General features: G+C 37.3%; 1 protein-coding gene across 2 annotated transcripts in view; it reads left to right on the forward strand.

The window, feature by feature from the left end:
- Nucleotides 1–12,037, forward strand: part of LOC144436357 (uncharacterized) — an 18,075-nt gene extending 6,038 nt beyond the window's left edge. For both annotated transcript variants that reach the window (XM_078125141.1, XM_078125142.1), the window contains exons 3-6: nucleotides 2,204–2,343; nucleotides 4,256–4,477; nucleotides 5,064–5,187; nucleotides 9,095–12,037. In XM_078125141.1, the coding sequence (XP_077981267.1) occupies nucleotides 2,204–2,343; nucleotides 4,256–4,477; nucleotides 5,064–5,187; nucleotides 9,095–9,219 (611 nt within the window). In that variant the 3' untranslated portion in view covers nucleotides 9,220–12,037. The remainder of the gene's footprint in view (nucleotides 1–2,203; nucleotides 2,344–4,255; nucleotides 4,478–5,063; nucleotides 5,188–9,094) is intronic.
- Nucleotides 12,038–14,123: the final 2,086 nt, after the last annotated feature.

The following is a 14,123-nucleotide window of genomic DNA, read 5'->3' on the forward strand; positions in this document are numbered from 1 at the left end:
ACGCAACCACTGACAAGTTTGGTCTTTTTTTTAGCGTGATGTATATTTTGATGAAACCGAATCGAAATTGAGTACAATCATTGTCTTTCGTTTCCGTGTTTTCAACTAAACCCAGTACCAGCATTGTTATCAAACGAATGTCAACTTGAAATGTATCATATTTGCTCGTTTCCGAAAATATTCTCGGTGATAAGAACAGTTAGACTGTGGGAACGATGATAACACTGCAATGCGGTGTTTTTTAAACCCTGACATTTCTTGTATAAACTCCCACGCCAAACTATTTTTCTGTGAAGTAGCTTATCAAATGCAGTAAACTATATCCATATGTCACCTGTCATGAATCCATAACACGTCTCACCTGGGCCGGCTTCTCCGGCCCACCGTTCTCCTATCGAACGTTTTTGAAAACAGAACAGTGATACATACGTGACACACGGCGTTGCCCGGCGACGCGGATGAAAAACAATAGAATCTATTTGTTTATGTTCTACAAAGCAAGGTGTGAAGGAATGGACTGTGTTTTATGTGTTCCCAAGTACCATACCGGTAATATTTACACCTGCAAAACATCACAGAAGTTATAATGCGCTGTACAGGTATTTGAACCGTGTGTATGCCTGCAGTAAAATATTCAAACAAAAATCGATTTTCTGTCATACTACATTGTCAGTTGCAAGCAAGCACGGCAAGCGTTGAGGTTTCAGTGACTGTCGAGTACTTTTGACGAATTTACAAAGTTGAAACAATATTTTATTGAACAATATTTTACTTTCACACTGAGAGAGAGAGAGAGAGAGATAGAGAGAGAGAGAGAGAGAGAGAGACGGACGGACGGACGGACGGACGGACAGACAGACAGACAGACAGACAGACAGACAGACAGACAGACAGTCAGACAGACAGACAGACAGACAGACAGACAGACAGACAGACAGACAGACAGACAGACAGTCAGACAGACAGACTGACTGACTGACTGACTAGCTAGTCCTGGCTTGTACATGTTCATAGAGCTTAGAAATCATCATGATAGCATATTTTGACTCATTTTTAATATGTATGGCATATAAGGATATTATTAGGAGGATGGGTGTATGCGTATGTAACGAGCGTATGTGAGTATATGCATTGCAAATCTGCACACCTTTCATTAACTGTCCATCAACCCAGTCATCCATAAACAAACCAATATAGAAAGCAATTCATGAATTGTTTATAAACCAACTAAGGCCTGAATTAGCCTAAAATCATCCACCGTACCAACCCTATCTGACGATTATGATCTGACGAGCGAAGAGGTACTTATACCCTCTGACGACTCTCTCAATCTCTCGCTTAAACGTGTCATTCGATCACCTTCGGTTGGTTTGTACATGCTAACTCCGTTTACATGTTTCCAATAACTTTCCAAAAGTAGTATAACAGTTTGGCCACTATGGCTTGAACTTTTGACATACATTAAATTGTGTAGTTTGGCGTTGATGTACATAATGGATACTTTTTGAGTTTTAAAACGTGAGTCTTCGACATGTATATTTGATCCGATGTTGGGCAGTCCTCTGAAGTTGTACATCTGGTGAATAATGGGACAATGCCACAGACTGAAATAAGATATAAGGTGAAAATAATTACACCGTTCAGTGACTTTTATTACACACTTGTTTGTCAAATGTCTTGATATTATACTGCTTCTCTCCCGTACGTTCTGTAGGCCTTTGGGTACACAACGTTCAGAAATACGTTATTTCTTAAAGTCCTCGGTTGTGATTGTATACAATGTCTGTTTACGTTTAACCCCACTGTAAATAGATCTCAATTAATCACTGCGTAACACCGGTAGCGTTCTGACCGTTGGCTTTGACCCGTAAATTAGTATGTGTTGATGTCTGTGTTAAATCTGTGATAATCTAGACCCATCGTGAAAACGAATCTGCGAGAACACATGGCAATTTGATTCGAACATTTCTGAAATGGTATTTGATACGCGACACAGGCTGATCGCGTGGTGTAAAAATAACCTCGATCAACCTTGCGCGAGTGATATTACAATCTACACCAACAGCAGCCGGCGTGCAACTTTTAATAACTGCTCCGAGAGACAAACTAGGCTACATTTTGCAGGACGGCTTTTGCTTTAAATCCGCTATGTTTCTCGATAAGATGGTTTTCCGTTGCATTGACAATGTGGTTGTATTTGCAGTGATGGCCCACCCCGTCCATCAAGTCAACTTGACCCTGACGGAGGAGGCATCCCGTGGTAACGAAGAAAGAGTGCGTGACCTGCTTGAACATGGTGCAGACGTGCATCAGAAGAATAAGTATGGTAGAACAGCAATACAGGTTAGACATTTTCACTTGTTTTAAATATAGAATAAGTAACCACGTGTATTTAAACATCATTCAACACATTTTGTCTGATTTTATTTGTCGTGTTCCTAAATTGGTATTAATGCAAGGCGCGTGGTACATGTATATCCATCATGCCGGCCATAATGTCCCTAAATTGACAGCAGACGTTCTAAATCATCCCGATATGCTTGTTGCAAACTTTATACTCATAGTATTTTTGAGTGATTATTCTACATCTAATTTTACCCCCTATTTTTAAAATCAATGATTCCACATTTCAGGCACATATGCCTGCTAAATACATGAATAATCAAACATTTTGGTATGAATTGAACGATGCGTCGGTTTCACTGTGTTGACCAGACACCATACATATCATCGATTCAACTATGAGACATACATGATCACGACAGGCTATTTTGACACAGTGTCACGCGATCGCCGTTGACACTTCCCCCGCTTCTCTCCACCTCACAACAAACGTGATAATAATTAACCAAATACAGATTTGTTGTTCGAAGTATATATGTCTCCTTATATTATATAAGACTAACAGGTTCAAATTATAAAATATACTGAATACTGTATACATTTGCAGTCAATATTGTGCCATACTGTTGTTGCATATTCCACGCTATGGCTATAAGCATGACATACTGACTCTCTAAAGCCGGCGCTATCTTTTTGACTCCAAAGTAGCGTCAACTATGATTGTAAAGTTCCAGATGGAAACCTGTCATTTACAAAGTACGTGCGAGAATAGTAAATATGACCGGCGTCACGTGATACATGGAGGCACGCGACGCCGGTCATATTCACTATTACCGTATTTCGACACACAAATTCGAGCATAACAATTTCATATACTGGAATGCCCTAGCGAACTATTTACACGCTTCATATAATATTTGCATTTAATTGCCACAATTCGTTGTTTTCCTTTATAATTTATCAAATTCATTTGTCATCTTTAAACAAATATACATCGTATAGGTCAGTGAAGACGACACTACCGACGTCAAACTAGGTTTCATCGCCTAATCAGATATTATTATTACATCAAAATTTTCCTTTAAACACATCAAACGTCTATGTGCCATAAACTGGCCACCGATTTTGACCTTTCAAGCTGATTTGAATATTTAAAATGTCGAATGGTCGGGAAAAAATGAATGTAAAAAAGATGACGTCATCTGTCACGCTAAAGACCAGACCACCAAATAATTATTTCATGGTCTGAAACAAGACATAGTGTGTGACGTATGTTTTGGGTAGTCAGCCCATCGCAGTTTTACTGTATGAAATATGTGACACACACACACACACACACACACACACACACACACACACACACACACACACACACACACACACACACGAGGTTAAACCAAGCAAAGAAATATTATATGTACATGTATACAAAATTAATACAAATAGTTCTGCTCTTACATTACTGGTGGATATACCAGATATTACCCCCATCCATTTGGGCCCCATTTATCTCCCCATTACAACATAGTAATATAGTCCTCACTATATATATCTACGTATCTCACTTTCTCTATCTATAGGCGTGAGCCATCGATGCTTCTCATCAGTCACTGATTTATGGCGATTTTCATCGTTCTCAAGTGTCAGTTAGCAGATTTAATAGCATACTTCGATAAAATCACTATCATTTGATAGACGTTTTTCTGTCAAATACTGAAACTTTTGCTGGTATTTTATCAAACGAAATTCAATGAATCACTGATGTTTTTGTTGGCTATGTGTGGAGGATTTTCTAATGATCCCGCTTCAGTGTTTATTTGGAGGCCTTCGCATCAGCTCACAGACCAATATGTCGGTGACGTCATTTCATTGATATTACTTTGGTCATAATATTGTGTTTCTTTCTTATTAGGTCATGAACTTTAGCAGTGCAAATATTGCTCGAATGTTGCTGGACAAGGGTGCTTTAGTCAATCAATCCGATGACGTCGGTAGAGCGCCGATCCACGACGCCGCCGAGGCAGGCTATGTGGACACACTAAAAGTTTTATCTGATTACGGGGCTGATCTTACCGCTCAGGACAGATGGGGCAATACTCCGGCCCATATAGCAGCTAAACGAGGAAACTCTAGTGTAAGTTGTGGCCTATTAGACCTTACGGCTTTGTTGGTAATCTCTCTAGGAAAACTTCGAAGTTAAAGCTCGATCGAATTTAACATTTCAAAAACTTTGTAAAAAATAATAAATATTGTTATGAGAAAAACAGATGGTGGATTATTTCAACATATTGATAAATTAATCAAAGTGATTATTCGTTGGATAAATTTTTTGAGATTTAATTTTTGATTTTTGCAAATTTATTAAAAGATCCGCCACCATGGTAAGATGATATGAAAATCAGTCACACGAATTAAGTTCTTGATAGTGCTATTGGGTTGAGCGTCAAAGATTATCTCGTTGGACAGTTTTCTAAATCACTAGACGAATGTATATTTTGTGTCATTTTCTCGTGGCTTTAATACTTGAATCTTTCCCAGTTGTTTAAATGCTTGAATATATCGGAGTCCCCTTGTTCCCTGCTTTGACTTTCTCTAATACTGTCTGGAACACTTAGAAATACATTTAATTCCCCACTGTGAGTTATCAATCGTTTGCCTTGGTATTATTATTAAAACTGTCTGTTTCTGTTATTTACATTACACTTTCTGTCTGTCTACAGGCGTTGAATTATTTAGTCAAGGGAAGTAATTTACTTACTCGTAATTCTGAAAACCACAGTGTTGTGGATGTGGCGTTGGCGGCAAAGAACAAGTTAGTTGTGGATTGCGTGACAAAACAATTAGGTGAGTATTTTGCGCCATCTGTACTTGTATCTGTATAGGTGTGTGTGTGTATGTATATGTATGTATGTATGCATGTATGCATGCATGCATGCATGCATGTATGTATGTATGCATGTATGTATGTATGTATGTATGTATGTATGTATGTATGTATGTATGTATGTATGTATGTATGTATGTATGTATGCATGCATGCATGCATGCATGCATGCATGTATGCATGCATGCATGTATGTATGTATGTATGTATGTATGTATGTATGTATGTATGTATGTATGTATGTATGTATGTATGTATGTATGTATGCATGCATGTATGTATGTATGTATGTATGTATGTATGTACATGTATGTATGTATGTATGTATGTATGTATGTATGTATGTATGTATGTATGTATGTATGTATGTATGTATGTATGTATGTATGTACATGTATGTATGTATGTATGTATGTGCATGTATGCATGTATGTATGTATGTATGTATGTATGTATGTATGTATGTATGTATGTATGTATGTATGTATGTATGTATGTATGCATGTATGCATGCATGTATGTATGTATGTATGTATGGTATCGGATGGAGGGGGGGGGGAGGATATGGTATACTGATTCTAGGAACACATTTTCCATGGTCGATTTGCCATCTATTATCATTGAAATTGTTCTTTATGTGTATCAACATATGCCTGCTAGCACTTTTTGGGGTACGGTACGAATATTTTATTGACCACAACGTCATATCATGTCCTCATGTGAATGAAGGGTCAGTGCTTCGATATTGTACATCACGACACCTCGAATGACTAAATTAGTTAAACCCCCTAGGGGTAGTTAAATTGACATTTTAGTTTACATCAACAAGACAGGAGTCAAAGGTCAGAATACTGGCATAGCAGATGTGATTTTCACCTTCTGTTGGTTGAGAGAGTGTTGAGTATTGTTTCCATATTTCACTCGCACGCGTGCCAGTACTAAAGCTGTTGGCGTTGTCAATAATATTAGTTTAATCTTGGTGTCCACAACAAACTGGTCGAGACAGACGCCAAACAAATCTCCACCTGCCATCACTTAACACTAACCAGGGTCAGCTGTGTCGAGAGACTAGAGTACAAGTGAAAAACCAGCATTCGGTGTTTATCCTTCAAAGAGCCTCGGGGTATTCGGCACTGACAAAGATGATTGCATTCGTATACCGTGTTACATGTCTTTCATACGAAGAACAATAAAAGTTGCCTATAATTCCGATATCCCCCCCGCACCCTCCCCCATTCCCTCTCTTTTCAAAATGCACGTTCAAAACACTCAAGTCACAACATTATTGAAACATTTCTAAAAAAAAATCAAAGATACTAAAATATTGCGAGTCTTGTCTTAATTGTCCTTGGAGGAGTGGAGGGGAGGGGGGGGTCGTCATGACATACGTCACATGGGAAAATTATTCATGACCCCGCGGCATTGTTGTTTTGGGATTTTAACAGACAATTTATGACCTCAGTTGTAAGGTCATATCAATTCATCTCTCTTACGGCACAATGATAGCATCGCATTAAATCAGGGTTGAGTGACCCAGACACGCGACACACTGCATATATTTAAAGCTGTCTGTCTGTATGGGTAAATGTCATATCATTTGACGATGGAGTGTTGGAAAACCTCAGCGTGTGACCCCTGACCTCCAAATGGTCGTTTAACGAGACATATTACTATGGTTATGGACATTAATGAGTTGGCTTGATACTAAATAACAAATTCGAGACGATATTTTACCGATCAAATGTCGTGGAATTTAATTCAGGCTTCTAAAAAAAGAACAAAAAGAAAACAATAACAAAATATAGGGGAGTTGCTGTGCGAAGGTATCCATAGCAACTCAAACCATTATAGTGGTCTGAGGTAGCAAGTAGAAACGAAAATTCTTGGCAAACACACAAGTTTGAAATATCGTTGTGACAGTGTTATTAGGCAAATGTTATAGATCTTGTCATTAGCAAGGTCTTTGGGAGATTGGTGTTTCTAATTATTGAGACACATGTATTTTGCATATCACAAGCTTATCATAATGGAGAGAATTTGACGACCGGGGGTTTACGCAAAGAACTTCGTAGAGATACTTACCCATTTCCGTTGCCGTTCTGTCAAACGTGGATATTCTCCCCTGGACAAAAGGCAAGTTTTTATGTGGAAAGAAATTTATCTCATCAAAAATACTCTCTTATTTTAATGAACGCAATGCATTTTTGAAGGGGAGGCTACTTAAAAGAGAGAGACGGTTGAGTTTATCGAGAGACGCGGATAGGAATGTTCCATTTCGGTGTCTGAGTTGTTCATTTCTCATGCAGTCGCCTTCAGCATGACGATCTTCCTCCGTTTGAGATAAATAGAGACGCTGACTTTTATCCCTGAGCTGACGAAAGCGTGTAGGAATGCTAACCGTTCCAGTTATTCAAGTTGGACAAGCCAATTGCATCGTGTCTAAAGTAGCAAGATATAATTTCATTCCCTGGCGATCGGTTTACAAGCATCTAATATATTACACCAATCCAATGTCGTTTATACTATTTAACTGGTATAATTTGACCAAAGTTGGTCTACGCTTCACTTGACAAGAAATCGCTTTATTTAACAACAAAACTAAACTACTGTGAAGGGAAACACAGACGGCGTTAAGGCGACACACCAAAATATTAACAACCTTTTTTTAAAAAAAGAAAAAAAATGACGCAGGAAATCAACAGTAGACTTTCAATTTTGACGTAGATTTTCGTTCTTTGCTTGTAGATATGATTTACCCATTCTAAACAACTACACCACTCAAGTTTCATGATTTATTGTACAGAATTTGATATCTGCCCCGTTCTACCTTTCATTGCGTCTGGCTGTTCTTTCCTCACGCCATGGCGCCATCCACTTCTTTCTCAGTTCAGTTCAGTTCAGTTCAGTTCAGTTCAGTTCTGTCTTATTCGTTCATTTTCTTTCATTACACAAAATATAATATAATGTCATTTTCAGACCGCGATTGATTTATTACCAACCGCCTGTTTTCCTCATATTTTAAAGAGAGGAATAAATATGCCGAACACTCTGTCTACTCTGAAATGAACAAAGAACACAATTTACAAATGTAATAGTTTTGGTTTTTAATAACTGTTGAAAAAAAAACCACCATCAGTGAATGCATCATACAAGTCAACAAATCCAGCAGCTTGTAGACAACAGCTTTTAAACTACTTATCACTCGCTTTACTCTTTCAGTCAACAGACCAGACTTTAATTTAATTTTCGTCGTCATAAAATAGAACACACTTTATTTGTATTTGTAAACTGTCATACAGGGTCATGACCTTTGACCTTTGGTTACAAGTTAAACACCATAATTCACATGGTCACAAGTCTTCATCACAGACTATATGTATAGTCAAAGGTTCATTGACATGGGATTTTGAAGCAAACGATCCTGCATTGCCATACTCTGTATCAAAAGTTACCCTTACTTACATTCATTGCTTGTTTGGCAGGTAAAATTATTCTCTGTTTTGTCACTTTTCTTTCTCGCTTTATATCTGCCTTGTTTTCTTTTCCATTCTTCGTTCCTTTCCCTTTTAAAAATATTTTTCCCATACTTTTCTTTCCGTTTCATGCTCTCTTTTATTCCCTGTCAATCGAAGCTATGATGATAACCCAATGAATAGGATAGTTAAGAGGAACGTGTATTGTGTAAGGTAAAATTTGCACCAGTGGGTATAAAAGTCTTTCGTTTCCACACAATGTACGAGGCGTCACCTCTAAAAACGAACGGTAATGTTTTTTCTGACACTAGGTGGCGTAGTGTCACACTAATGATAAGACGTAGTGGTATGATAATGATATAACATGCATGAAATTGTCTGTCCTTTGTTTCAGATGGATCCCAGAGTCTGAAACATCTATGTTTGCTGTCTATCAGGAAGACGCTAGGAGTCAGAATCAACCAGGTCTGTACTTTGCCCCTACCTGACCAACTTAAAAATTACATCAAGTTACAGTGACAGGAGCAACAATCAGAATAAATAACTGAATCTGAGTTGTTGTATGACATCATGGAAATGACGTCATCATTATTTTCATGAACTGCAACACAGGTTATAGACTGTAAGATACATCGTGTTATGCAGCCCTATCAGGCCAGTGACCTGTCTCTCTAAGTCATTATCATACATGTAATTACACAGGCTATATCAAGTCATAATGAATGGCATTGCTTGATGGTATGACGTCATAGATGGTATGACGTCATAGATCTGGTAACGGAATTATTATGGTCACGAACTGTATATAATCAAACAGGTCTGTTACCTGCCTCTTCCTGACTACATTTCACAAACTACATAGAGTTGCAGTGAGGGGTATCCCTATCTGATGACAAATGTAAAATTTGATGTCAATGGTGAAAGCGGCTAGATGTATTAATACCTCTATTTGCATTGTTTTTGTGTCGTTTGTTTTGTTCCGGGTGATGGCCGTGGTTTTTAATCAGATTGGGGTATTCCAAACAATAATCACTGCAAATTATGCAAATGACCGAAATTGATCGAGCATATGACGTCATTAAATTAATATAATGACGTAATCTTAACTTAACTTTTATGAACTGTGATAATGTAGATAATGATGTCACCGTATTCTATGCAATCAAATAAGAATAACGATGAATTGTAATTTTATTTACTTATGAAATATGACATTGATGATAACGTCACAGGTCTATTCTGATTGGTCACCTTTGACCCAGTGATATTTTTCTGTACAATGTGAATACGCAGGTGTAAATATTTACCAATATAAACTTTTTTTTGAGAAAATTTAAAAGAAACATTTTTAAATGGCTTAAATTAATTATGTAATAATATATGTCTTACCTCTCCCACAAGGCAAGTTCTTATTCGACATTCTGTATAGTGTCAATTTTAAAAAAAGTACATTAACTTTACGACCATGCTTCGCCTTATAGTGTCACATATGAAATAAAACACTCTTCTAATCAGAGAGGAAAAATGTATTTTTTTTTGCAAACTTCAACTCCAGACGCTCTTTAAAATTATATGCAAGGCTTGCTGCATTTTACACAGTTACGTTAATACTTTATTTTCGTTTTTATGCATATTTAATTACCTATTATAATAATGTATATTTTATGCTTGTATGATATGTATAGTGTATTTTTCCCCATCATTTTTTTTTTGGAATAATGGCTGATATTATTTTCATGTCGTCTGTATCTCTATGTCTTATAACAATTGTTCGTTTTGTGTACGTACTAGTCTAAATTTGTGAAGTACCCATGATTCGGAATAAGATACATTGATATTAATGAAATTTTATTAACTTGGTGCACACAGAACAACTGGTGCCATTGAATATATAGTTCTTGGTCAGTTCAATACTTCGTTTTAAAACTCATTCAACCTATTAAACTTACATTTATTTTCTGATAAATTTGCTGGACAGTTATTAACTACAGCGGTAGCCAAAGTGTTTGGTACAAACTTGGCCAAGAGACTTGCTGTGGTCTATCTCAAGCTGTCATATGCTAAAATAGCCTGTAAGATACGTCGTGTCGTTCTGCCATCGCCGGCCTCTTCTCACGAGGAGGTGGGAGGGGTGGACCGATGTGTGAGGGCGCCCCTTCACGGCGTACCTTACAGACTTAATGCTAAGACAAACATACGTTGTGTAGCTCAGCTCTCATTGGCCTTGCTCCGAAAGGGGTTGGCCGATGCATGAGGGCGCCCTGTCATGGCATACCTTACAGACTAAAGCTATTGGGACAGCATGACCAATGCCAAGGCTAGGACAAGGTATAGTCAGGTCGCAATGTAAATACAACTAATGAATTCACACATATATAAAGTGTATAATATATCTTAAAGAAGTTTCCCTGCTGGCAGAGAAACTTTTGGTAGAAATTTAGCGACCAAAAAATCTACATTGCATATGTGGTGTATCCAATTGACCCGTGTCCCTGTAAACTGACCTATTTATCATAGTGTACTCTTCAATGTATTTTCTATTTTTCGAGGTGTACGCTTTCTTGTCATGTGTCAATGTAATATATTGTTAATTATACATATATCAATATTTCAGTTTGCCATTGTTCAGTTTTATTCTGTGCAATATATTTATGTTGAATATAATTGTGATTATTATAACATGTTTTCTCGAAAAGAATTTTAAGTGGTTTTTTTCTTCAAAATGTGCTTTTTTTTTTACTAAACTTCCATTTCTTGTCTGACCTTTTGTTTTGGGGAGTTTTGTGTTAAACTGGATAGTTTGTAACTTTGAACAGAGTTTGTCACACCGAGGTCGCGGAAACTTAGTTTCACTTCTCGGTATCACACACTCAAAAACAAAAAAACAAAAACAATTGTGTGCAATGGTATATGAGACCAAGGTGCAATTTGTTGACGGAGTTCATGTATATTTGTTTTGGCTGATTGTATTTGCTAACACATAAATATCTTTTGTTATTGTCGGTATATTTTATGTTTTGCAACTTTCATTGTTCTTTGCAGTCTATATTGTCTTTCTAGTATGTTGCAATACTGCACACAATTCCCCCAAGAAAATACTCGCACGAAAAAAAAATTGACCCAATTTGACCTCTTTCCATTATGCATTATGGTTAACGATGGGTTATCTCATAAACTGTACGTAAATATACTCTAAGTATCAGCTCTTCCTGGCTTCTATTTTATTAAGTTTTCTATAGTAATGCTGTCACTTTCAGAGAGACAACAAAAACATTTTTGTGCTCATAGATATTCCATTTACAAATGTACTTTTAGAGCATGTAAGAAATGCTATCAACAGATACATATAATAATTATATTTCAATAAATTTGCATGATATAATTCCATAATAAAAGTCGTTAGTTTGGTTTGTTTTTATTCCAGTGTGTAACACCTCCGCTATGTTTTTCGGATGTAATGCTGCCCTCTCTTGACAAGACACATAAAAAACTTTGTTTTCATGTCCACATGGCGGCGCACTCACTGAAATACATGGGTCCCAGATTTATTTATCTGGTGTATTTCTCTTTCGTCTCCTGTTCTCATTATTCTGACTGTAGTCCGTCTTTCCACCCATCACAGTAATTACACGATGTTTATATTATTTTCATTTTTGAAAGCTATTGCTAGTTTTAAATGATTTAAGACGTGTTTAAAGTGGCTAATATCAACAGTGGGGGTCGGGCCATGTCTTTAAAGTTTAACTGAGCGCCCTCTTTCTATAAAATATCTATTTTCGTCCAAAAATCCAAATATGTAACACATGTACCCTTGTTTCTTTCATGTCTAATTATCCGTTAATTCGAGTCAATGCTCTGTATGTTAATCTGTATGTAAAGAAATTGAAAGCCACTTCGAGCAGACGCCAACGGGCAAACAGACAAATCGACCGCATTTCGGTGTGACAGTAGAAAGTTGTTTGTCTCGGTGCTTGAGTGCTGTATCTGTTATTTCTCCATTGTGTTGGCTAGGCGCCTTAAAGAAGAAACAATTAAAAAAGCAAATCTATGATTTAAGAAGGTAAAATGCCCCTTAAGTTTGTGGGAAGTTTACAGACAATATACTCGTCAGATTCACACGGTATTGATCGGGATGATGGTTTCTAAATCCCAAGTGAACGACGTATACAAACACTGGTATTGGGCTTGGCCTTTAACATAAATATACAAGTGAACACGATGAGCGCGGTGACGAGGTAAAATCCAACACAACATTAGCAAAATATAATGTGAATAACTCCGTAAGTTTCGTAATATATAGAATTATTGGACCTATTATATATTGACATTTGTACAATATAGATCCATGCTTACAATCACTCATCCATCCACCGTGACGGTATTCACTCCACTCCCCACTCACATACATACATACATACATACATACATACATACATACATACATACATACATACATACATACATACATACATACATACATACATACATACATACATACATACATACATACATACATACATACATACATACATACATACATACATCGTTTAATTCTGTTTGTCTCTCGATTTATCTATCTGTCTGTCTGTCTCTGTCTCTCTGCCTCTGTCTGATTGTCTGTCACTGTCTTTGTCTCTCTCTGCCTCTGTCTGTCTGTTTGTTTGTTTGTTTGTTTGTTTGTTTGTCTGTCTGTCTCTGTCTCTGTCGAGTCTCTGTCTGTCTCTGTCTGTGTGTGTCTCTGTCTGACTCTCTGTCTGTCTGTCTCTGTCTGTCTGTCTCTGTCTGTCTGTCTGTCTGTCTGTCTGTCTCTTACTCTCTCTCTCTCTCTCTCTCTCTCTCTCTCTCTCTCTCTCTCTCTCTCTCTCTCTCTCTCTCTCTCTCTCTCTCTCTCTCTCTCTCTCTCTCTCTCTCTCTCTCTCTGTTGATATGGCGTTTACAAGTGTTATGTGTTAGATTTCGGGATTAAAATCTGAACTTGTTCCCCTCATTGTAATGTATTGTGTAGTTCTATTAGTCATCATTTAACGGTAAATCATATCCTTGTTAACCCTTGACCTCGTATATCCAAGTGGAAAAGAGCAGTTATCCAATCAGAATAGTTGTTTCTGACTGTACTTAATCACGGCACAACCGTTTTAGTTCTACTGTTCGCCCTTCTACATGCTCACACAACTTGAATTGACTAACCCCATCAATGCATGGGTTATTGATGAGGGCGTTTCCTCTACATGTCCACCAACCCATAGTGCGATATTTCCTGCCCTTGTTTATCACAATGAAAATTAGTTTACGTCCTTTAGCGGTATACTGTGCCGTAGGAATATAGTTCTGTATTCGACGGTTTCATATTTGTTAATCATTGATTGTTATGGAAACACATCTGCTCTATACTAATGGTCTGTCGATTTATGCAACGATTAGTC

Source organism: Glandiceps talaboti, chromosome 6, assembly GCF_964340395.1.
Source record: "Glandiceps talaboti chromosome 6, keGlaTala1.1, whole genome shotgun sequence".
NCBI classification, from domain to species: domain Eukaryota; kingdom Metazoa; phylum Hemichordata; class Enteropneusta; family Spengelidae; genus Glandiceps; species Glandiceps talaboti.